At 40.4% G+C, this 27444-nt stretch overlaps 1 protein-coding gene across 1 annotated transcript; it reads right to left on the bottom strand.

Moving 5' to 3' along the window:
• Positions 1 to 2181: 2181 nt before the first annotated feature.
• LOC122932851 (butyrophilin subfamily 1 member A1-like) lies at positions 2182 to 25860 on the bottom strand. Its single transcript, XM_044287491.1, has 6 exons — positions 25790 to 25860; positions 25207 to 25252; positions 23968 to 24309; positions 22349 to 22627; positions 19870 to 19954; positions 2182 to 3755 (listed from the first exon to the last, which is right to left on the bottom strand). Exons 3-5 carry the CDS (start codon positions 24257 to 24259, stop codon positions 19920 to 19922), a joined length of 606 nt encoding a protein of 201 aa, XP_044143426.1. The 5' UTR covers positions 24260 to 24309; positions 25207 to 25252; positions 25790 to 25860; the 3' UTR covers positions 2182 to 3755; positions 19870 to 19919.
• Between the last annotated feature and the right edge of the window lie 1584 nt (positions 25861 to 27444).

Raw genomic sequence — 27444 nt, 5'->3', positions numbered from 1 at the left:
CATGGATTTAGTCTCTGTTTTAGTCCACATTTCTAGGAGGATCTGTATGTCAATGTTTTTTAGTCTTTGGGTAAAGTCTGGATCGTGCGTCTTACATCCGAAGGCTGAAGTGTTCAGGCCCTGAATGTTCCAGCTGCTGACAATAAGAGATGTCATTGTTTGTCCGTATACCTTGTAATGAGCTGCCCTGTGTAGGACAAGCTGGATTATAGACTGGTGGCCATATCTATCTATCTCATATCTATCTATCTATCTCATATCTATCTATCTATCTATCTATCTCATATCTATCTATCTCATATCTATCTATCCCATATCTATCTCTATCTCTATCTATCTCTTCCAAGTCACCTCTGCCATCAAGCATGGCTTGTAAAGGATGACCTGGGCTCCGTTCAGTGACTTAGAAGCAGTAGCATTTCTTCTATATTGCCGCCACTAACACGTCACCCCCCATAGATGCAGTGTGAGCTCCAATCCCAAACAGCAGAGAAGGGTGAGGGCGACGTCTCTGGATTGTTACCCAAAAAGAAATGCGTATAAGGACGTTCTCCAGAACAGTATCAGCCGCTGTTTATAGCATTTAACATGAGATACGCAGTAATACAGAAACGTGATACATAATATCCAGCATAAGATACGTAAAGCGTATTCTCTTCTAAAATAACATGCAGCACTCTCTGCGGCCTGCTTCACACTTGCGTTTTCCCGTATTGAGATCCGTTTAGTCCACTCGCATTCTGAATAGACAGGGATCCGTCCAGGACGCATCAGGACGTCTTCTGTTCCGGCAGCTGCGGTTTTGTGTCCGGTCATGGAAACGGAACAATCCGGATCTGTCACTAAAAACAATGTAAGTCAGTGGTGAAAGGTCAGTTTTTTTTAGGAGTGTGGCGAAACCAACCTCGCCACGGTGTTTTGGAGGAGGCTGTTGGCCAGCCTCCTGCCCTGGGATTATGGTCCCTTAAAGGGGTTCTGCACTTTCAATTAACTGATGATCTATCCTCTGGATAGATCATCAGCTTCTGATCGGCGGGGGTCCGAAAACCGGGACCCCCGCCGATCAGCTGTTTGAGAAGACAGCGGCGCTCCAGCAGCGCCGCGGCCTTCTCACTGTTTGCCGCCGGCCAGCCCGCCCACTGACGTCACGACTAGTATCAACTAGAGTGGGCGCGGCTAAGCTCTGTTCACTTGAATGCAGCTTAGCCGCGCCCACTCTAGTTGATACAAGTCGTGACGTCAGTGGGCGGGCGGCCCGGCGGTAAACAGTGAGAAGGCCGCGGCGCTGCTGGAGCGCCGCTGTCTTCTCAAACAGCTGATCGGCGGGGGTCCCGGGTGTCGGACCCCCGCCGATCAGAAGCTGATGATCTATCCAGAGGATAGATCATCAGTTAAATGAAAGTGCAGAACCCCTTTAAGTAATTGGGCCTTAAGGCACTTGGGACGGAGCCCTCTGTCCCTGGATTGCATCCTCTGCCTTACTTGCTTGGATGGAGCACATGGTGAGAACAATAGATAGCGGCCATTGTAACTCACAGACACTGTTCTGACTTTCCCACACGGTGCTATCTTGCCTGTATTTGCTGCACAGAGACATCATTCAGTAGTTTGAAACTACCAAACAGGGGACACATTTATTAGTGACTATTTTCTGTATAACTTGTATATTTTCAGTGTAACTGTATCTTCCAAACTACTGAACGGATGTGGGTGAATTTTGGATATGTGGTTCACCCAGATCCCCCGGTTCCGAGGATATATTGGTTATGGGGTTATTGCATGTTTTGGGGTTCCTGTGATATGTTTTATAAAACTGTATTTCTCTGCCTTTGATAATTATATTCGCCCTTGTGTTCAATAATCATCACCGGCAGAGGGGAGGATTTTGTGTGGGTGTGTTTCTATTGTCCCATTGTGTGTTTAAATGGTGAGGTCTGTCCTGTTGTCTCCACATGTGTATTGGCGATCTCCCTTTGTCCTGAGAGATAATTGGATTGCCCTCGGTTGTCTCCCAGGCAGAGAGGAGGAAACCATGATGCATTGTGGGGATGTGTTGTATCTGTCCTGTATTTGCAAAACTGTAATAAAAACCAGGCTGCGTGTGCCAGCACATCAGACCACTGCTGACCCTCAAGACGGAGCCTTGTCTCGTTATTGGGGGGATTCCCTGTATGCTGTTAGAGACTGATTGCCAGGAGTGTAAGCTGACTGATACACTTTTCCTGTTCGTCTGCTGGCAGCTATTCGCGAGATTCCAGTTTGGAGTGCTATTTTGTATCCAGTTCGGGAGGTTGGTGTTCTGCAGTGACGGATCCAGTTTGTTTCATTTTGATCTCACACGACCGCACCCTAACAGAACGGATGCATCCTGATGGGCAAAATCAAAACGGATCTGTTTAATTCCAGTTTTGAGATCCTCTGCTTAACAACGCAAGTGTAAAACAGGCCTTAGTATTATACATAGCTGTCCTACATGCTGCACCTGCCTACATCTCTCCCCCATGCTGCACCTGCCTACATCTCTCCCCTATGCTGCACCTGCCTACATCTCTCCCCTATGCTGCACCTGCCTACATCTCTCCCCTATGCTGCACCTGCCTACATCTCTCCCCTATGCTGCACCTGCCTACATCTCTCCCCCATGCTGCATCTGCCTATATCTCTCCCCCATGCTGCACCTGCCAACATCTCTCCACCATGCTGCATCTGACTACATCTCTCCCCCATGCTGCATCTGCCTACATCTCTCCCCCATGCTGCACCTGCCTACATCTCTCCCCCATGCTGCATCTGCCTATATCTCTCCCCCATGCTGCACCTGCCAACATCTCTCCACCATGCTGCAATTGCCTACATCTCTCCACCATGCTGCATCTGCCTACATCTCTCCCCCATGCTGCATCTGCCTACATCTCCCCCCCATGCTGCACTTGCCTACATTTCTCCCCCATGCTGCACCTGCCTACCTCTCTCCACCTGCTTCCATCTCTCCCCCTGTCTACAGACATACATGTTAGGAGTCCTCGCTCCTCGCTCCCCTCTCCTGTAGGACTATGTGAGCACAGTGAACAGTCAGTGCTGCTGTACGGACACAGCACCCCCTAATGGTGGTTGCAAGTGACCAGAATTGTTTTAATGTCCAGCTCCCATCCACGCAGACACAAGCACAGGAGCTGGTCACGAATCGGGCGCGGTTCTGCATATTGCACCCGCGGGGTCTCTTCCGGCCCCCGTACACACTGACCTGTTGGTAAAAAAAGGGACTGTCCAGGTGTTCTAAACAATATTCACCTGTTGAGCCCAGGCGTTGTTTCCATGGCAGCAGCGATGAGGTCAGTACGTGCGGTGCACGATTATAGCGGTATATTTACCGAGCGGATGTATCCGGTGAGAATAGGGCTGCTTCCACAGGTTGCCACACACAGATATCCTTCTCATTTTGGGATCTTTGTGATTCAAGGCCTTTATGTCAAAAGAGTTTTTGGGGCTCTAAAAAAGGGGGAAGGGGTTCATGTCCGTAAAATATTTTGAGATTGTGAGATGGAAGAGGAGATTCTGCCGCTGACACGCTTCTCCTGTGTGGACTGTGCCACATCAGGTCCCTTCAGTTTCCTCCATTTCCATATGCAGAAAACAGGCAGGCAGTAGATTGTAAGCTCCGCGGGACAGCTGGGCGCTTCTAGTATTACTGGTATTACGTGCGTACAGGCGAATATGGCCGTGACTGTCATCCGGCCACAGAGGACTCCTCAGACCTGTCAGGAGAAGTCACGGATCAGAAGAGGAAATCCAAGAATGTGAGTCTGATTATACCCTATAATACTGTCAGCTCGGTGTAGACTGTGTATATACTGTATACTCTGATATACTGTACTATAAACTATGTATATACTGTATACTGTGATATACTGTAATATAAACTGCATATATACTGCATACTCTGATATACTGTACTATAAACTGTGTATATACTGTATACTGTTATATACTGTACTATAAACTGTGTATATACTGTATACTGTGATATACTGTACTATAAACTGTGTATATACTGTGTACTCTGATATACTGTACTATAGACTGTGTATATACTGTGTACTCTGATATACTGTACTATAAACTGTGTGTATACTGTATACTCTGATATACTGTACTATAAACTGTGTATATACTGTATACTGTTATATACTGTACTATAAACTGTGTATATACTGTATACTGTGATATACTGTACTATAAACTATGTATATACTATATACTCTGATATACTGTACTATAAACTATGTATATACTGTATACTCTGATATACTGTACTATAAACTATGTATATACTGTATACTCTGATATACTGTACTATAAACTGTGTATATACTGTATACTCTGATATACTGTACTATAAACTGTGTATATACTGTATACTCTGATATACTGTACTATAAACTATGTATATACTGTACACTCTGATATACTGTACTATAAACTGTGTATATACTGTATACTCTGATATACTGTACTATAAACTGTGTATATACTGTATACTGTGATATACTGTACTATAAACTGTGTATATACTGTGTACTCTGATATACTGTACTATAAACTGTGTATATACTGTGTACTCTGATATACTGTACTATAAACTATGTATATACTGTATACTCTGATATACTGTACTATACACTGTGTATATACTGTGTACTCTGATATACTGTACTATACACTGTGTATATACTGTATACTCTGATATACTGTACTATAGACTGTGTATATACTGTGTACTCTGATATACTGTACTATAGACCGTGTATACACTGTGTACTCTGATATACTGTACTATAGACTGTGTATATACTGTATACTCTAATATACTGTACTATAAACTGTGTATATACTGTGTACTCTGATATACTGTACTATAGACTGTGTATATACTGTATACTCTGATATACTGTACTATAAACTGTGTATATACTGTGTACTCTGATATACTGCACTATAAACTGTATATATACTGTATACTCTGATATACTGTACTATAGACTGTGTATATACTGTGTACTCTGATATACTGTACTATAGACTGTGTATATACTGTGTACTCTGATATACTGTACTATAAACTGTGTATATACTGTATACTCTGATATACTGTACTATAAACTGTATATACTGTATACTCTGATATACTGTACTATAAACTGTGTATATACTGTATACTCTGATATACTGTACTATAAACTATGTATATACTGTATACTCTGATATACTGTACTATAAACTATGTATATACTGTGTACTCTGATATACTGTACTATAGACTGTGTATATACTTTGTATTCTTATATACTGTACTATAGACTGTGTATATACTGTATACTCTGATATACTGTACTATACACTGTGTATATACTGTATACTCTAATATACTGTACTATAAACTATGTATATACTGTGTACTCTGATATACTGTACTATAGACTGTGTATATACTGTATACTCTGATATACTGTACTATAAACTGTGTATATACTGTGTACTCTGATATACTGTACTATAGACTGTGTATATACTGTATACTCTGATATACTGTACTATAGACTGTGTATATACTGTATACTGTGATATACTGTACTATAAACTGTATACTCTGATATACTGTACTATAAACTATGTATATACTGTATACTCTGATATACTGTACTATAGACTGTGTATATACTGTGTACTCTGATATACTGTACTATAAACTGTGTATATACTGTGTACTCTGATATACTGTACTATAGACTGTGTATATACTGTATACTGTGTATATACTGTACTATAAACTATATACTGTATACTCTGATATACTGTACTATAAACTATGTATATACTGTATACTGTGATATACTGTACTATAAACTATGTATATACTCTGATATACTGTACTATAAACTATGTATATACTGTGTACTCTGATATACTGTACTATAAACTATGTATATACTGTATACTCTGATATACTGTACTATAAACTATGTATATACTGTATACTCTGATATACTGTACTATAAACTATGTATATACTGTGTACTCTGATATACTGTACTATAAACTGTGTATATACTGTATACTCTAATATACTGTACTATAAACTGTGTATATACTGTGTACTCTGATATACTGTACTATAGACTGTGTATACACTGTGTACTCTGATATACTGTACTATAAACTGTGTATATACTGTATACTGTGATATACTGTACTATAAACTGTGTATACACTGTGTACTCTGATATACTGTACTATAAACTGTGTATATACTGTATACTGTAAAATACTGTACTATAAACTGTATATATACTGTATACTCTGATATACTGTACTATAAACTATGTATATACTGTGTACTCTGATATACTGTGCTATAAACTGTGTATATACTGTGTACTCTGATATACTGTACTATAGACTGTGTATATACTGTATACTCTAATATACTGTACTATAAACTGTGTATATACTGTGTACTCTGATATACTGTACTATAGACTGTGTATATACTGTATACTCTAATATACTGTACTATAAACTGTGTATATACTGTGTACTCTGATATACTGTACTATAGACTGTGTATACACTGTGTACTCTGATATACTGTACTATAAACTGTGTATATACTGTATACTGTGATATACTGTACTATAAACTGTATATATACTGTATACTCTGATATACTGTACTATAAACTATGTATATACTGTGTACTCTGATATACTGTGCTATAAACTGTGTATATACTGTGTACTCTGATATACTGTACTATAGACTGTGTATATACTGTGTACTCTGATATACTGTACTATAAACTATGTATATACTGTGTACTCTGATATACTGTACTATAGACTGTGTATATACTGTATACTCTGATATACTGTACTATAAACTGTGTATATACTGTATACTCTGATATACTGTACTATAGACTGTGTATATACTGTGTACTCTGATATACTGTACTATAGACTGTGTATATACTGTATACTCTGATATACTGTACTATAAACTGTGTATATACTGTATACTCTGATATACTGTACTATAAACTGTGTATATACTGTGTACTCTGATATACTGTACTATACACTGTGTATATACTGTGTACTCTGATATACTGTACTATACACTATGTATATACTGTATACTCTGATATACTGTACTATAAACTATGTATATACTGTATACTCTGATATACTGTACTATAAACTATATATATACTGTATACTCTGATATACTGTACTATAAACTATATATATACTGTATACTCTGATATACTGTACTATAAACTATGTATATACTGTGTACTCTGATATACTGTACTATAAACTGTGTATATACTGTGTACTCTGATATACTGTACTATAAACTATGTATATACTGTATACTCTGATATACTGTACTATAAACTATGTGTATACTGTATACTCTGATATACTGTACTATAAACTATGTATATACTGTGTACTCTGATATACTGTACTATAAACTATGTATATACTGTATACTCTGATATACTGTACTATAAACTGTGTATATACTGTATACTCTGATATACTGTACTATAAACTATGTATATACTGTGTACTCTGATATACTGTACTATAGACTGTGTATATACTTTGTACTCTTATATACTGTACTATAGACTGTGTATATACTGTATACTCTGATATACTGTACTATAGACTGTGTATATACTGTATACTCTGATATACTGTACTATAAACTGTGTATATACTGTATACTCTGATATACTGTACTATAAACTATGTATATACTGTGTACTCTGATATACTGTACTATAGACTGTGTATATACTTTGTACTCTTATATACTGTACTATAGACTGTGTATATACTGTATACTCTGATATACTGTACTATAGACTGTGTATATACTGTATACTGTGATATACTGTACTATAAACTGTGTATATACTGTATACTCTGATATACTGTACTATAAACTATGTATATACTGTATACTCTGATATACTGTACTATAAACTGTGTATATACTGTGTACTCTGATATACTGTACTATAAACTATGTATATACTGTATACTCTGATATACTGTACTATAAACTGTGTATATACTGTGTACTCTGATATACTGTACTATAAACTATGTATATACTGTATACTCTGATATACTGTACTATAGACTGTGTATATACTGTGTACTCTGATATACTGTACTATAGACTGTGTATATACTGTACTATAAACTATATACTGTACTATAGACTGTGTATATACTGTATACTCTGATATACTGTACTATAGACTGTGTATATACTGTATACTGTGATATACTGTACTATAAACTGTGTATATACTGTATACTCTGATATACTGTACTATAAACTATGTATATACTGTATACTCTGATATACTGTACTATAAACTGTGTATATACTGTGTACTCTGATATACTGTACTATAAACTATGTATATACTGTATACTCTGATATACTGTACTATAAACTATGTATATACTGTATACTGTGATATACTGTACTATAAACTATGTATATACTCTGATATACTGTACTATAAACTATGTATATACTGTGTACTCTGATATACTGTACTATAAACTATGTATATACTGTATACTCTGATATACTGTACTATAAACTATGTATATACTGTGTACTCTGATATACTGTACTATAAACTATGTATATACTGTGTACTCTGATATACTGTACTATAAACTATGTATATACTGTATACTCTGATATACTGTACTATAAACTGTGTATATACTGTGTACTCTGATATACTGTACTATAGACTGTGTATATACTGTATACTCTAATATACTGTACTATAAACTGTGTATATACTGTGTACTCTGATATACTGTACTATAGACTGTGTATATACTGTATACTCTAATATACTGTACTATAAACTGTGTATATACTGTGTACTCTGATATACTGTACTATAAACTGTATATACTGTATACTCTGATATACTGTACTATAAACTATGTATATACTGTGTACTCTGATATACTGTACTATAAACTGTGTATATACTGTGTACTCTGATATACTGTACTATACACTGTGTATACACTGTGTACTCTGATATACTGTACTATAAACTGTGTATATACTGTATACTGTGATATACTGTACTATACACTGTGTATATACTGTATACTCTGATATACTGCACTATAAACTGTGTATATACTGTGTACTCTGATATACTGTACTATAGACTGTGTATATACTGTGTACTCTGATATACTGTACTATAAACTATGTATATACTGTATACTCTGATATACTGTACTATAAACTGTATATACTGTATACTCTGATATACTGTACTATAAACTATGTATATACTGTGTACTCTGATATACTGTGCTATAAACTGTGTATATACTGTATACTCTGATATACTGTACTATAAACTGTATATACTGTATACTCTGATATACTGTACTATAAACTATGTATATACTGTATACTCTGATATACTGTGCTATAAACTGTGTATATACTGTGTACTCTGATATACTGTACTATAAACTATGTATATACTGTGTACTCTGATATACTGTACTATAAACTGTGTGTATACTGTGTACTCTGATATACTGTACTATAAACTATGTATATACTGTGTACTCTGATATACTGTACTATACACTGTGTATATACTGTGTACTCTGATATACTGTACTATACACTGTGTATATACTGTGTACTCTGATATACTGTACTATAAACTGTGTATATACTGTGTATACTCTGATATACTGTACTATAAACTGTGTATATTCTGTATACTCTGATATACTGTACTATAAACTATGTATATACTGTATACTCTGATATACTGTACTATACACTGTGTATATACTGTATACTGTTATATACTGTACTATAAACTGTGTATATACTGTATACTGTGATATACTGTACTATACACGGTGTATATACTGTATACTCTGATATACTGTACTATAAACTGTGTATATACTGTATACTCTGATATACTGTACTATACACTGTGTATATACTGTGTACTCTGATATACTGTACTATACACTATGTATATACTGTATACTCTATTATACTGTACTATAAACTGTATATATACTGTATACTCTGATATACTGTACTATAAACTGTATATATACTGTGTACTCTGATATACTGTACTATACACTGTGTATATACTGTATACTCTGATATACTGTACTATAAACTATGTATATACTGTATACTCTGATATACTGTACTATAAACTGTATATATACTGTATACTCTGATATACTGTACTATAAACTGTGTATATACTGTGTACTCTGATATACTGTACTATACACTGTGTATATACTGTGTACTCTGATATACTGTACTATAAACTGTGTATATACTGTGTACTCTGATATACTGTACTATAAACTGTGTATATACTGTGTACTCTGATATACTGTACTATAAACTGTGTATATACTGTATACTCTGATATACTGTACTATAAACTATGTATATACTGTATACTCTGATATACTGTACTATAAACTGTGTATATACTGTATACTCTGATATACTGTACTATAAACTGTGTATATACTGTATACTCTGATATACTGTACTATAAACTATGTATATACTGTATACTCTGATATACTGTACTATAAACTGTGTATATACTGTATACTCTGATATACTGTACTATAGACTGTGTATATACTGTATACTCTGATATACTGTACTATACACTGTGTATATACTGTGTACTCTGATATACTGTACTATAAACTGTGTATATACTGTATACTCTGATATACTGTACTATACACTGTGTATATACTGTGTACTCTGATATACTGTACTATACACTGTGTATATACTGTGTACTCTGATATACTGTACTATACACTGTGTATATACTGTGTACTCTGATATACTGTACTATACACTGTGTATATACTGTGTACTCTGATATACTGTACTATACACTGTGTATATACTGTGTACTCTGATATACTGTACTATAAACTGTATATATACTGTGTACTCTGATATACTGTACTATAAACTGTGTATATACTGTGTACTCTGATATACTGTACTATACACTGTGTATATACTGTGTACTCTTATATACTGTACTATAGACTGTATATATACTGTATACTCTGATATACTGTACTATAGACTGTGTATATACTGTATACTGTTATATACTGTACTATAAACTGTGTATATACTGTATACTGTTATATACTGTACTATAAACTGTGTATATACTGTATACTGTGATATACTGTACTATACACGGTGTATATACTGTATACTCTGATATACTGTACTATAAACTGTGTATATACTGTGTACTCTGATATACTGTACTATAAACTGTGTATATACTGTGTACTCTGATATACTGTACTATAGACTGTGTATATACTGTGTACTCTGATATACTGTACTATAAACTGTGTATATACTGTATACTCTGATATACTGTACTATAAACTGTATATATACTGTATACTGTTATATACTGTACTATAAACTGTGTATATACTGTATACTGTGATATACTGTACTATAAACTATGTATATACTGTATACTGTTATATACTGTACTATAAACTGTGTATATACTGTATACTGTGATATACTGTACTATAAACTGTGTATATACTGTGTACTCTGATATACTGTACTATACACTGTGTATATACTGTGTACTCTGATATACTGTACTATAAACTGTGTATATACTGTGTACTCTGATATACTGTACTATACACTGTGTATATACTGTGTACTCTGATATACTGTACTATAAACTGTGTATATACTGTGTACTCTGATATACTGTACTATAAACTATGTATATACTGTATACTCTGATATACTGTACTATAAACTGTGTATATACTGTATACTCTGATATACTGTACTATAAACTGTGTATATACTGTATACTCTGATATACTGTACTATAAACTATGTATATACTGTATACTCTGATATACTGTACTATAAACTGTGTATATACTGTATACTGTTATATACTGTATTATAAACTGTGTATATACTGTATACTCTGATATACTGTACTATAAACTATGTATATACTGTATACTCTGATATACTGTACTATAGACTGTGTATATACTGTGTACTCTGATATACTGTACTATAAACTGTGTATATACTGTGTACTCTGATATACTGTACTATAAACTATGTATATACTGTATACTCTGATATACTGTACTATAAACTGTGTATATACTGTATACTCTGATATACTGTACTATAAACTATGTATATACTGTATACTCTGATATACTGTACTATACACTGTGTATATACTGTATACTCTGATATACTGTACTATAAACTGTGTATATACTGTATACTCTGATATACTGTACTATAAACTATGTATATACTGTATACTCTGATATACTGTACTATAGACTGTGTATATACTGTGTACTCTGATATACTGTACTATAAACTATGTATATACTGTATACTCTGATATACTGTACTATAAGCTATGTATATACTGTGTACTCTGATATACTGTACTATAAACTATGTATATACTGTATACTCTGATATACTGTACTATAAACTGTGTATATACTGTGTACTCTTATATACTGTACTATAGACTGTATATATACTGTATACTCTGATATACTGTACTATAGACTGTGTATATACTGTATACTCTGATATACTGTACTATAGACTGTGTATATACTGTATACTCTGATATACTGTACTATACACTGTGTATATACTGTATACTCTGATATACTGTACTATAAACTGTGTATATACTGTGTACTCTGATATACTGTACTATAAACTATGTATATACTGTATACTCTGATATACTGTACTATAAACTATGTATATACTGTATACTCTGATATACTGTACTATAAACTGTGTATATACTGTATACTGTGATATACTGTACTATAGACTGAGTATATACTGTATACTCTGATATACTGTGCTATAAACTGTGTATATACTGTGTACTCTGATATACTGTACTATAGACTGTGTATATACTGTATACTCTGATATACTGTACTATAGACCGTGTATACACTGTGTACTCTGATATACTGTACTATAGACTGTGTATATACTGTATACTCTGATATACTGTACTGTACACTGTGTTTCCCTCTTCGTCCTCCGGCAGCACACCATGGGTTAAACTTGGCCTCGATAGCTACTTGGACCGCCCACCTAGTTAAGGCTACTTTCACACTTGCGTTCGGGTGTCCGCTTCTGAGTTCCGTTTGAAGGCTCTCACAAGCGGCCCCCGAACGCTTCCGTCCAGCCCTAATGCATTCTGAGTGGACGCGGATCCGCTCAGAATGCATCAGTCTGGCACCGTCTGTCCTCCGCTCCGCTCAGCAGGCGGACACCTGAACGCTGCTTGCAGCCTGGCCGTGCGGAGGCGTGCAGATCCGTTCAGACTTACAATGTAAGCTAATGGGGACGGATCCGTTTGAAGATGACACCATATGGCTCAATCTTAAAACGGATCCGTCCCCCATTGACTTTCAATGTGAAGTCTGGACGGATCCATTCAGGCTACTTTCACACTTAGACATTTTTTGACAATATAATGCAGACGGATCCGTTCTGAACGGAGCCACCGTCTGCATTATATGAGCGGATCCGTCTGAACGCAAGTGTGAAAGTAGCCTTATATTGTTAAAATATTTCTAAGTGTGAAAGTAGCCTCAGACGGATCCGTCCAGACTTTCAATGTAAAGTCAATGGGGGACGGATCCGTTTGAAGATTGAGCCATATGGTGACATCTTCAAGCGGATCCGTCCCCATTGACTTACATTGTAAGTCTGGACAGATCCGTTTGGCTGCAAGCTGCGTTCAGGTGTCCGCCTGCTGAGCGGAGCGGAGGCCGAACTCCGCCAGACTGATGCATTCTGAGCGGATCCGCATCCATTCAGAATGCATTAGGGCTGGACGGATGCGTTCGGGGCCGCTTGTGAGAGCCTTCAAACGGAACTCACAAGCGGAGCCCCGAACACTAATGTGAAAGTAGCCTAAAACAATCAAAGATTAATTAGTTCGTTAGCCAGTACCTATATAGGACGTCATCTCCAGTTTCCCCTTGTGTTTTTTCATTGTCCTTCAGCTGACTGGCCGGTAGAAGTATACGGCCAGCTGGAAGCATGCCCACCTGGTTTGTTGTTTTTGTTTTGTGCACGCCATGTATGGTCCCTGGCGTTTTCCTTCTGAATTTCATCGGTGCACCGGCAGTAGCGAGGGACCGGAAGTCAATGTCCCGAACTTCCGGTGCGGGGGAACCCACCATGTGGAACGCAGACGCTGGGCGTCTGACGTCACAGGAAGTGCCGGTTTTGGCGCCAAATTGGAATTATTTAAGCTAGGTAAGCTTTTAGCTCGCTGCCCTTGTGCCTGGCAGACGAGCTTTTGCAATTTAAAGGTAAATTGCCTGTCCTGTGTCAGGCAGCCTTCTTCTCCCCCTGAAATTTAAAAAAACTATATGTTTTTATTTCTTTTTTGCAGATGTCCAGCTCCAGCAGTAAGAGGTCTACAAAGAGCAAACACAGGCTCTGCCGCTCATGTGAACAACCTCTCCCAGAGAAGTGCTTGGAGGAGATGTGCGCTCACTGCTTGGAAGGCTCCCCATCAAGGTCCGCAAAAAAACCTAGAAAACAGGTTTTATGCATCTCCTGTATCCAGCCGCTCCCAGATGACGCGTCTTCTAACATTTGCAAGAACTGCTCTCAGTCTGAAGAAAACTTATGTCCTTACTCAAAGCATTTTTAGAGAAATCTAATAAGAAAAAGCAGAAGACAAAGCATTATGTGTCTCCATCTTCATCTGATCAATCTTCATGGTCTGAAGGAGAAGTATCGTCAGAGTCTGATTCTGAGTTACCGGTATTAGAAGACAATTTCTTGTTTAATAAAAATGACGCTAACCTCCTAATTAAAGAGGTCAAAAACATTATGGAGTCCAAAAAAGAGAAACCCTCTGAGCAGAATGAAGAAAACCTGTTCTACTTCCCTAAAAAGAAAGCTACGTTTTTTCCCACCCATCCAGTGCTGAACTCTATTATGCACAAGGAATGGGAACACCCTATCGGAAAGATCAATCTGGGATCCAGATTCAGGGCCGCATATAAGACGGATCCGGCTGAATCCACAAGCTGGGAAGCCCCTGCTAGAGTAGATCCTTCCGTTACAGGGCTTGCAAAAAAGTCCTTCTTTCCCAGCGATGACTCGTCTTTACTAAAAGACCCTATGGACAAGAAGGCAGATGGCCTCCTGAAGAGGCTTCATACATATATGGCCTCCCTGAACAAGGCAGCTATGGCCGCAGTCCCTGTGGCACGTGCGCTGCGAGTCTAGGCTGAGTCATCTAGGAAGAGATATAGAGGATGGAGTTTCAAGAGACGAATTACTCCAACAATTACTAACTCTAAAGCTGGCGGCGGAATTCTTATGCGACTTCCCTGTTGATTCATTGAGATTGACAGCAAAGAATATGGCCTTGGCCAACTCCGTAAGAAGAGGCACATGGCTGAAGTTGTGGTCTGGTGATCCTGCATCCAAGAGCAACTTGTGTTCCTTGCCCTTTGAGCCTGGCAAACTATTTGGCTCCCATTTAGACAAACTCCTGGAGTCTAATACTGAAGATAAAGTCCTCAACTTCCCTCAAGTTAAAAGAAGAGAAAAAACAAAGTTTTTTCGTCCCTATAAGGGCCAGGATTATAGAAGATCCTAACTCCAGAGGACGTCTCCACAGAGGAAGATCAAGCAATAGGCCGGGTACAGAGGGTTATAAGAAAAAGACTGAAGACTCCAAACAGCCCAAAACTAAATTCTGACGCCAAAAGTCAAGTAGGAGGCCGATTGTCCCATTTCTATACAGAATGGGAACGGATAACGTCAGACATCTGGTCTCTCCAGATAGTAAAGGAGGGATACGATTTAGAATCCTGCCGATCTCCTCGAGATCGATTCGTCTTAAACGAAAGAAATCAGCTTTTCTTCATCTTCTACAAGAATTCCTGGAAAAGGGTGCTCTAGAACCAGTACCTTACAGTCAAAAGGGGAAAAGGTGTATACTCCAGAATATTTGCCTGTCCCCAAATCAGACGGGGGAAACAGGCTGATTATAGATCTAAGATACCTGAACCATCACATGAAGAAGATCCACTTCAAGATGGAAACAATAAGATCCACCACAGCAGTACTCAAACAGAATCAGTTCCTGGGGTCCTTGGATCTCAAGGACGTATACCTCCATATACCTATAAAGAGATCAGCAAGGAGGTTTCTGAGGGTGGCAATCCGAGTCAAGGGAAGAACTCTTCACTATCAGTTCAAGGCACTTCCATTTGGTCTGTGTTCTGCACCGAGAGTGTTTACGAAAATGGCGGTCATCATTGCATCAGAGTTGCGCCTCCAGGGAATCCCCGTCTTTCCCTACCTGGACGATTGGCTTATTGCAGCAGATTCCAGAGACATCCGGCAAGTTCATCTCAGGACAGCAATAGAGCTTCTTCAATCTCTGGGCTTCTTAATAAATTGGAAGAAGTCGGACATCATCCCCTCCACTTCCAAGAAGTTCCTAGGACTCCTATTAGATACAAACTCCATGATGCTATACCTAACTCCAGCAAGAATAAAGATCTTGAAGAAAGAGATAAAAACCCTAATGACCCTACGTTCTCCCACAGTCCGCAGAGTTATGAAGACTTTAGGCCATATGACAGCGACATCAGATGCGGTACCATGGGCCTTGATACACGCCAGAGATCTACAGCAGGATATGTTGAGAACCTGGCATCAGACTCGGCACAATCTGGAGGCGAGAGTGAATATAAGAACCTCTAATTTACAGAGTCTAAAGTGGAGGCTTTCATCCAGAAACCTCTCCCGGGGAAAAGTATTTCAATTCAGATCTCCGGTGGAAATCACTACGGATGACTCCAGCAGTGGTTGGGGAGCACACCTTCAGGACAGATGGATTCAAGGAGAATGGTCGGTGCTTCAGAGGAAACGCTCTTTAAACTTCAGAGAGCTGAAAGCAATACTTTTAGCCCTGCTCCACTTCCAGGCATTTGTCAAAGGAAAATATGTGATGATTTGTTCAGACAATCTTCCAGCGGTTTTTTATCTGAACAAGCAAGGAGGTACAAGGAATACTGCGCACCTGAATCTATGTAAGGAGATATTCTTTTGGGCAGAAGTGCATCTCTCAGAGTTAAGAGCGACGCATATAAAAGGTTGCTTGAATACTCGAGCGGATCTGCTGAGTCGGAGGAAGATCAGTCATTCAGAATGGGAATTGAATCCTGTTATCTTTCAACAAATTGTAGACAGATGGGGATGTCCGGATTGGGATCTCATGGCGTCCAGGAAGAACAGGAAAATGACCAACTACTGCTCCCTAAACAGGATGGATCAGCCCACAATAGTAGATGCATTCTCCATCAGTTGGAAACACCTATTCGTCTAACTCTTCCCACCTGTTCCTCTCATCCTGAGGGTTCTGAGAAAGATCCTGCTGGAGAGACCTCAAGCCATCCTAATAGCCCCCTTCTGGCCCAGAAGATCCTGGTTCCCTCTTCTGCTTCAGATGTCGAAGAGAGAATGCTGGAAGCTACCTCTAGTTCCCAACTTGCTACTTCAGAACGGCCTGTACCATCAACATCTGGACAGGCTACACCTTACAGCCTGGAGACTGAGAGAACCAGACTAGAACAGGAAGGTCTTACCGAATCAGTGATTTTTATTCTGCTATGCTCACGCAAAGATTCCACTAATAGGAAATATGCGAGGATCTGGAAAAAATTTGTAACCTGGTCAGCGGAATGTAACTATCCAGAGGTTACAGTCAAATCCATTTTACAATTCCTCCAAGAGGGTTTCCAGAAGGGATTCAAACCTAACACTTTGAAGGCTCACATGACAGCGATCAATGTGATGACAGAAAAGAAATTTCTTAATCACCCTCTCATATCCAGATTCTTCAAGGCCATAAAGAAACTGAAGCCAACCATAAGAGAACCTGTTCCGGTCTGGGATCTCTCCCTGGTCCTTAGAAAATTGTTAACTCCACCTTTTGAACCCCTTCAAGATACAGATCTTAAGTGGCTGTCATACAAGGATCAAAAAAGGGCCATCAGCCATCTAAAGACACCCTGACTAGATGGATAAAGTCTACGATTATAGAAGCATACGAGTTAGAAGGTCTCTCTTCTCTGTTCCCGCTAAGAGCACATTCAACAAGAGCCACCGCAGTCTCCTGGGCGGAACAAGCGCAAGTCTCTATCCAAGACATCTGTAACGCTGCGTCCTGGTCCTCATCCCTCACCTTTGTCAAGCACTATCGGCTGGACATCAACGCTAAAAGCTCAGCCTTCGGCACTGGAGTATTAAGTGCAGTTTTGCAGATTGATCCCCCCCCCCCCCCCCCCGTTGTGATCTATAAAAATCCCATGGTGTGCTGCCGGAGGACGAAGAGGGAAAGGAGAAATAAGTACCTGGGATTTTACTTTCCTTGAGTCCGGAGGCAGCACATATATACCCTCCCAAATAAAGATCTTTTCCTTAGCATTAAATGTTTTGTGTGAATCAATTTTTTTAAACACAAGGGGAAACTGGAGATTACGTCCTATATAGGTACTGACTAATGAACTAATTAATCTTTGATTGTTTTAACTAGGTGGGCGGTCCAAGTAGCTATCGAGGCCAAGTTTAACCCATGGTGTGCTGCCGGAGGACTCAAGGAAAGTAAAATCCCAGGTATGTATTTTTCCTATATACTGTGTACTCTGATATACTGTACTATAAACTATGGATATACTGTATACTCTGATATACTGTACTATAAACTGTATATATACTGTATACTCTGATATACTGTACTATAAACTGTGTATATACTGTGTACTCTGATATACTGTATGTGTACTCTGATATACTGTACTATAAACTGTGTATATACTGTATACTCTGATATACTGTACTATAAACTATGTATATACTGTGTACTCTGATATACTGTACTATAAACTATGTATATACTGTATACTCTGATATACTGTACTATAAACTGTATATATACTGTATACTCTGATATACTGTACTATAAACTGTGTATATACTGTGTACTCTGATATACTGTACTATAAACTGTGTATATACTGTATACTCTGATATACTGTACTATAAACTATGTATATACTGTGTACTCTGATATACTGTACTATAAACTGTATATATACTGCATACTCTGATATACTATACTATAAACTATGTATATACTGTATACTCTGATATACTGTACTATAAACTGTATATATACTGTATACTCTGATACACTGTACTATAAACTATATATATACTGTATACTCTGATATACTGTACTATAAACTATGTATATACTGTATACTCTGATATACTGTACTATAAACTATGTATATACTGTATACTCTGATATACAGTACTATAAACTATGTATATACTGTGTACTCTGATATACTGTACTATAAACTATGTATATACTGTATACTCTGATATACTGTACTATAAACTATGTATATACTGTATACTCTGATATACTGTACTATAAACTATGTATATACTGTATACTCTGATGCCCGGGTGGTATACGGCTAGAAGGTGCCATCACTTTATGGCCAATGGTGGTAGGAGCTCTTACAGTCGATTCATTGCTGAGCTCAAATATAACCAAAAAAGTACCACAAAAATATCACTTACTTCTTGGAGATGTCTGTGGCTGCCATTCTGGGCTCCTTCTTACTCGTTAGTCAGATTTTATCCACAGACACCGGGTGCGTCCCATCTAAAAGATGAAAAAACAAACCAATCAACCCTTTCATCCCGGACGAGCCCCCAAAGCCTCAGACTCTTCTAGAGGAAAACGAATGCACTGAATGCACCAAAAAAAGAAGGTCTGTACTGTAAGAGCGGTCACACTGCGAGGTCTCTACTGTAAGAGCGATCACACTGCGGAGGTCTCTACTGTAAGAGCGGTCACACTGCGGAGGTCTGTACTGTAAGAGCGGTCACACTGCGAGGTCTCTACTGTAAGAGCGATCACACTGCGGAGGTCTCTACTGTAAGAGCGGTCACACTGCGGAGTCTGTACTGTAAGAGCGGTCACACTGCGGAGGTCTGTACTGTAAGAGCGGTCACACTGCGGAGGTCTGTACTGTAAGAGCGGTCACACTGCGGAGGTCTGTACTGTAAGAGCGGTCACACTGTGGAGGTCTGTACTGTAAGAGCGGTCACACTGCGGAGGTCTGTAGTGTAAGAGCGGTCACACTGCGGAGGTCTGTACTGTAAGAGCGGTCACACTGCGGAGGTCTGTACTGTAAGAGCGGTCACACTGCGGAGGTCTGTGCTGTAAGAGCGGTCACACTGCGGAGATCTGTGCTGTAAGAGCGCTCACACTGTGGAGGTCTGTGCTGTAAGAGCGGTCACACTGCGGAGGTCTGTACTGTAAGAGCGGTCACACTGCGGAGGTCTGTACTGTAAGAGCGCTCACACTGCGGAGGTCTCTACTGTAAGAGCGCTCACACTGCGGAGGTCTGTACTGTAAGAGCGGTCAAACTGCGGAGGTCTGTACTGTAAGAGCGGTCACACTGCGGAGGTCTGTACTGTAAGAGCGGTCACACTGCGGAGGTCTGTACTGTAAGAGCGGTCACACTGCGGAGGTCTGTACCTGTAAGAGCGGTCACACTGCGGAGGTCTGTACTGTAAGAGCGGTCACACTGCGGAGGTCTGTACTGTAAGAGCGGTCACACTGCGGAGGTCTGTACTGTAAGAGCGGTCACACTGCGGAGGTCTGTACTGTAAGAGCGGTCACACTGCGGAGGTCTGTACTGTAAGAGCGGTCACACTGCGGAGGTCTGTACTGTAAGAGCGGTCACACTGCGGAGGTCTGTACTGTAAGAGCGCTCACACTGCGGAGGTCTGTACCTGTAAGAGCGGTCACACTGCGGAGGTCTGTACCTGTAAGAGCGGTCACACTGCGGAGGTCTGTACTGTAAGAGCGGTCACACTGCGGAGGTCTGTACTGTAAGAGCGGTCACACTGCGGAGGTCTGTACTGTAAGAGCGGTCACACTGCGGAGGTCTGTAGCTGTAAGAGCGGTCACACTGCGGAGGTCTGTACTGTAAGAGCGGTCAAACTGCGGAGGTCTGTACTGTAAGAGCGGTCACACTGCGGAGGTCTGTGCTGTAAGAGCGGTCACACTGCGGAGGATCTGTGCTGTAAGAGCGCTCACACTGTGGAGGTCTGTGCTGTAAGAGCGGTCACACTGCGGAGGTCTGTACTGTAAGAGCGGTCACACTGCGGAGGTCTGTACTGTAAGAGCGCTCACACTGCGGAGGTCTCTACTGTAAGAGCGCTCACACTGCGGAGGTCTGTACTGTAAGAGCGGTCAAACTGCGGAGGTCTGTACTGTAAGAGCGGTCACACTGCGGAGGTCTGTACTGTAAGAGCGGTCACACTGCGGAGGTCTGTACTGTAAGAGCGGTCACACTGCGGAGGTCTGTACCGTAAGAGCGGTCACACTGCGGAGGTCTGTACCGTAAGAGCGGTCACACTGCGGAGGTCTGTACCGTAAGAGCGGTCACACTGCGGAGGTCTGTACCGTAAGAGCGGTCACACTGCGGAGGTCTCTACTGTAAGAGCGCTCACACTGCCGAGGTCTGTACTGTAAGAGCGGTCAAACTGCGGAGGTCTGTACTGTAAGAGCGGTCACACTGCGGAGGTCTGTACTGTAAGAGCGGTCACACTGCGGAGGTCTGTACTGTAAGAGCGGTCACACTGCGGAGGTCTGTACCGTAAGAGCGGTCACACTGCGGAGGTCTGTACCGTAAGAGCGGTCACACTGCGGAGGTCTGTACCGTAAGAGCGGTCACACTGCGGAGGTCTGTACCGTAAGAGCGGTCACACTGTGGAGGTCTCTACTGTTAGAGCGGTCACACTGCGGAGGTCTCTACTGTTAGAGCGGTCACACTATGGAGGTCTGTACTGTAAGAGCGGTCACACTGCGGAGGTCTGTACTGTAAGAACGGTCACACTGCGGAGGTCTCTCCTGTTAGAGCGCTCACACTGCGGTGGTCTGTACAATGTTATCCTCATTCACATGGTGCATCTTATCTTTGATGAGCAGTGAAGGATCCTTTCTACTGATGTTTCATGTCTTGGGTTACCTGTGAGTACTTACCTGATATGACGGCTCGGGTGGATCTTCTCAACCTTCCCTCCTGGATATGACACAAGACTTGTTTGTTTCTCTCCACATCATAGTCCAGCACAGACTCCACCAGCCGCCAGCCATTACTCTGCTCGGTGATACGGAGTCTTCCATAGCTGGACAGATCTTCCCCCTGTGCAGTGATCCACTGGACCTGAGGAACATGGTAAACACCGGAGCTTCTGCACTTCATACGCCGCTTCTCACCAATGGTCACCAGTGTAACCGTGGGCTCATCTGCATTCAGAGCTGAGTGCAAGAAACAGCATAAATCTAATGAAATTCTGGATCGTAGGAATTTTATACAAAAATAATCTGGAATCTCGCAAGACCAAAAGCAGAACACTGGATTTGGACTGACGATACCTGACTGGTGGAGGCCCGAGAAGCGGCATGCCTTGTCCAATGGAGAAGCCATACTAGAGGCTGGTTGTGAGCCAGTGGGATCTCATGTTGCTCAGTTCAACAGAACCACAGCCAACCACTGACCTCCTAGAGATTGAGGTCAATGGGACAACGAATAAATCAACGGTTCTGACCCGCACTTCTTGTCTCCTTTCAAATCTTTCTCGTTATCTTCTGCCCAACTGACTTCAACGTAAATCCGAAAAAATTCTGAATTCAAAACGTTTCATGCAACATCCATTATCTCATAGCATACATTTTGTTACAATGTATCGCAGGAGAAATATCTGTACTGATCCAATGAGAGACCCTAATAACATCGGGGTACGTCTCAGCGAAGAGCGACGCCATGGTGCTACCGTGAGGCACTGTGGGACTTTCTATTCATTTATATGTCATAGATGGTGGCATTGTGTTGAGGTGCATGAAAGGCTGTGTCGGGGTGGGATCTAGGTGCAGTCTGAGGCCAGGGTGTAGGGTGTGAGAGATTGAGTATGAGGAATAGATCGACACTTGTCCATATCACTTGACAGGACGGTTCCCATACGTTACAGACTTCCCCACACGGTCACCAACCCTATGGGCTTTTGAAGGAACACCTGTTTATACCCTCCTCTGATACGAAGTAGCTACAAAAGTTTTTGGAGTCCACTAGTTTATGGAGCATGGCTTCTTCATATTCTATTTTTATATGATGCATGCGTTCTGTTTAACCAACCATGGGGACGTCACCACCTCCACTGACGGCCATGTCTTCCCAGGTGGACATCAACAGTGGATTGGAAGTTGCCTCCATCTGAAGGTCAGTGGGGGAAAGGAGCAGAAAACTGTTTAGGGACATTTGGGAATAAAAGATTTAGGCTGTCCATACAAATCAGATAAATGTCGGAGGCCGATCAATCTCTCAGCGGCTTAGTCCATTCTCCTGGCTGACCCAATCATGTATATGTATGGGATAGCTGTTGGCCGCGTGCCCTCTACTAGGTCAAATTTCTTAATGGTTCTGAAATTGAGTCTCCGTTCCAGAAGTCATAAATTCCCATTGAGTTTGGGTTATTACAGGACACGGATGGTTTAGGTTTCTCCAGCACATACTGAACATGTCCTTGTCTGCCACTTTACATTTACATACATGACCGGATGTTTCAGTGTTACTGAAAAGAGGTGGATGGGAAAGAACTTACTGTCTATGGACAATGTCACCTTCCTGTCCCCATGACCCTTGGTGTTGGCCGCTCGGCAGTAGTAAGTGCCCTCGTCTTCATACGTGACATTTCTCAGGATCAAGTGTAGGTTTCCTTGTGGGAACTCTGTGGATAATTCTACACGTCCTCTGTACTGTGGATCCTGCTCCTCAGGTTTTTCTTCACTATTCATGATTTTGTAAAGAATCAATTTTCTATCGTTTTTCGTCTTATTCCAGATCACGGACAAACCTGTCAAAGCTTCAGCAAAAGAGAACCTACAGGGCAACATAACATAGCCATAGAGGTAGGAGGTCACCTTTTCTTCAGATATCGGAAGACCTGAAACAGAAAAATAATGTTAAAAAAACTCAGCGCTGTAGCTCACTAGTCGCCAATATCTAAGAGACCATCCATGTTTTACCATTGACTGGGATCCCATGGGTTTTGAAGACATGCTATGGTGGGGAGGCCTTCATGAGTATAGAACCACACCTCATACTGGATGCCTCTTGATAAAGACTATAACTTAGTAGACTGTAATCTCGTGGAATCTACAGGTCTCCATTTTTACATTTACATTGGTAATGGCCAGATATATCATTAACGGTGGTAAATTCTAGATGGGGCTCCTGCTGTGGTCAGTGATGATCTGAGGTCTTGACTCATGAATTTTATTAGTCATCTTCTGATGTGTCTATCATATAGCCTTCAATGTTGAGGCCCCTCTTCTCGTAACTATCTCCAGCGAAGGATACCAGATAATCTCAGTGCGGCAATCGGCAATTTGGATGTAAGGACTTGACTCAGGCCTGAGAAATGGTGCTATCTATATGTCTACCAGACTCCTTTTTACCAGATGCCTTTTTAATTGTGTTACCAAACTTGTGCTCTAACACAAGAGAAAGAAGAACAAGACCACATTTTCCCAGGCTTCCTATGGAGTAGATGGTGTCACTCATTCTCATGATATTACAACCGTTCCAGCACAGGTGGGCTTTGGATACAGCCAGGCAATCCTTCCCGTCTACCCAACAGTAACCCAAAAAATTATAACTTTTCAATTCCGACTTCCTAATGAATTATTGGGAGCTGCTGCTAGGAATCCGGAGAGGACATGGGAGGTTTAGGGTCTACCAAGTGTAGATCGTCCCACCTAATAACACTGCCGTCTGTATGGTCTCCTGTGCAGGAGAATGAATTCACACAAGATCAGACGGAGATCTAGAGGCTCATTACCTGATGACGGTCCAGTCACACAACATAGGATGAGAAGGTTCAGAATCTGCAACAGAAATGTAAACCTCATGAGATCATTCACAGCCCGTCAATAATCAAACAGTGCGGAAAGTCTGTTATAATAGAAAGTGATGTGTCTTACATTGTAACATAATAATGTTGAAATTAAATTAAAAAATACTATAAAATATTAAAAATTATAAAATATAAAAAAATCCAAAAAGTATAAAATATTAGAATAATATCTAAGTATTAAATTATGTGGATCACAACGCAAAAAGGGATGTGGGGCGGTGTAACTTCTGAACTTGCGGGTGACACAAATGGGCGTTGATCTCACAAACATAATATAAAGTCCATGGCAAAGTCCAACCAAGTCTTTAGAATATAAACCTTTTTAGTGCAAAATAATAAGGAAAATGCAAAAAGTAGGAATTGCATAAGAACAAGCACAGTAGAATCTTTCCGGGTACGCGACTTAAACATTATGATAGTCCTGTTTCATAACCCTCATCAACCTGAAGAGGGACTAGTCGAATTATATTTGAATGAGAACTATAGAAGGTCTTTCTCATAAACGTACCTGTCCGAGCTCCAGTGGCGCGATCCTCAGCAGGATGCAATGCTCTGTTTCTCCCTGCAGCAGGCGAGTGCTGGAAGAGAATAGCAGTGGGTTGATTGCTCAGCTGCTCTATTCTCATGTGCTCATGTTTCTGAATAAGGCCTTATTCACACGTCAGTGTTTGGTCAGTGATTTCCATCAGTGATTGTGAGCAAAACCAGGAGCGGAGCCTCCACAGAGATAAGGAGTAAGGGGAAGATCTGCATCTGTTCTGTGTTTAGAGCCGCACATGGTTCTGGCTCAAAATCACTGATGGAAATCACTGACCAAACACTGACTGTGTGAATAAGATCTAATCCAGGGACTCGGTGCTCGGTTTAAACCCCTTCCTGGCCATACATCAGAGCCAGTGATAGTCTTGTTTGGGCTCACTAACTAGGTTGCTGATTCTTGTTCCTATGCTAATTTGGATTGTTCGTGTTTTGGGTCTTGTCCTTTGACCAACCTCTGTCTTTCATGATTTATACTGTGCATCCCGTCTGGTTCTGACCTAGACTCGTCTTTCAACTATTCTCTTTATCTCGTTTTTGTACTGCATTGTCCTCCTGGTTCTGACCCATTTAAGTGTCTTTGTGTCGTTTGCCTCTAGGTGTTTATCTGTCTCTGCACCTTAGTAGCATAGGGGCCGTTGACCAGTTGCAGTCTTGCTACCTAGGTCTTGCACTGCAGGTAGGTAGGGAATGCGGACTGGGTTCGAGGTTAGGGCTCACTGTCCGTGACTGTCCCTACCTACATGTGTTACAGCCTTATAATGAGGTAAATGCGGCCTCAGATGTCACACAGCACATAACTCTTCCACCAGATCATTATCTATTCCACAGGTGTGTAAAATAAATGCCTCCTTATTGCATCCATAGAAATTAAGAGAAAAGTAGTCGCTGTGTGCTGCTGATCATATGACCCACAGCAAGTGTGACTACCTCGATAAGAGTAGGAGTTTTGGAAGTTTGCTGGTCTGGAGAATTCAGGCTGAGAATGAAAGACATCAGCAGGGATCTTGGTGAAGCTGTTATTGCTACCCATCGATCTGGGAAGGTTATACGGCCATTTCCAAAACATCTGAACTCCATCTTTCTACAGTGGAGAACATTCAGGATAGCTGACAACCTTCCCAAGAGTGGATGCAACGTGCCGGTCCGCAGTGGAGAACACGCGAGGTGAGTTGAACCAGACATGAAGTGATTGGCAGGACCATCATCAATTGATTGTGAATTTATAAAGCAGAACCATCGGCCTCCAGGTTGAAGCAATGGAATCTCCTCGCTGAAATGTGGAAGTCGCTTCCTTCCTCTGTGCAGTTCTGAGGGATCTCACCTTCCATGATCATGACGTTATGGCAGCTCGGGGCACCACATACAGTCACAATGAATGGCTTTTAAGGGCAATGGCTTTTGCTGTCTTTAGCTCCACTGCTCAATACAATTTGAGGAAACCTCTACAGTCTTGGAGAACCTTCCATATACAATCCACGAGTCATGAGCAGTGCATGCGGTGACTTTAGAGTTATTGCAGTGGGACTACGCAGATCCTGTTACCTGTGAACAGGGTGCCATGACAGATGAGATCATTAGGCGGGCCTCCTCACCCATCACTTGCACAAAGCCAGAAGAATGGAG

The sequence above is a fragment of the Bufo gargarizans genome, chromosome 3 (genome assembly GCF_014858855.1).
Source record: "Bufo gargarizans isolate SCDJY-AF-19 chromosome 3, ASM1485885v1, whole genome shotgun sequence".
Lineage (NCBI taxonomy): Eukaryota > Metazoa > Chordata > Amphibia > Anura > Bufonidae > Bufo > Bufo gargarizans.
The sequence above is the reverse complement of the archived record's forward strand: the minus strand, read 5'-3'. Positions and strand labels throughout refer to the sequence as shown.

Coding starts and splice junctions, on each gene's coding strand:
- LOC122932851 (XM_044287491.1), bottom strand. CDS start 24,259: ATGTTGCCCTGTAGGTTCTCTTTTGCTGAAGCTTTGACAGGTTTGTCC. Junction 22,628..23,967: donor GGTGACATTGTCCATAGACA/GTAAGTTCTTTC, acceptor TCTTGCACTCAG/CTCTGAATGCAGATGAGCCC. Junction 19,955..22,348: donor CACCCGAGCCGTCATATCAG/GTAAGTACTCAC, acceptor TTCATCTTTTAG/ATGGGACGCACCCGGTGTCT.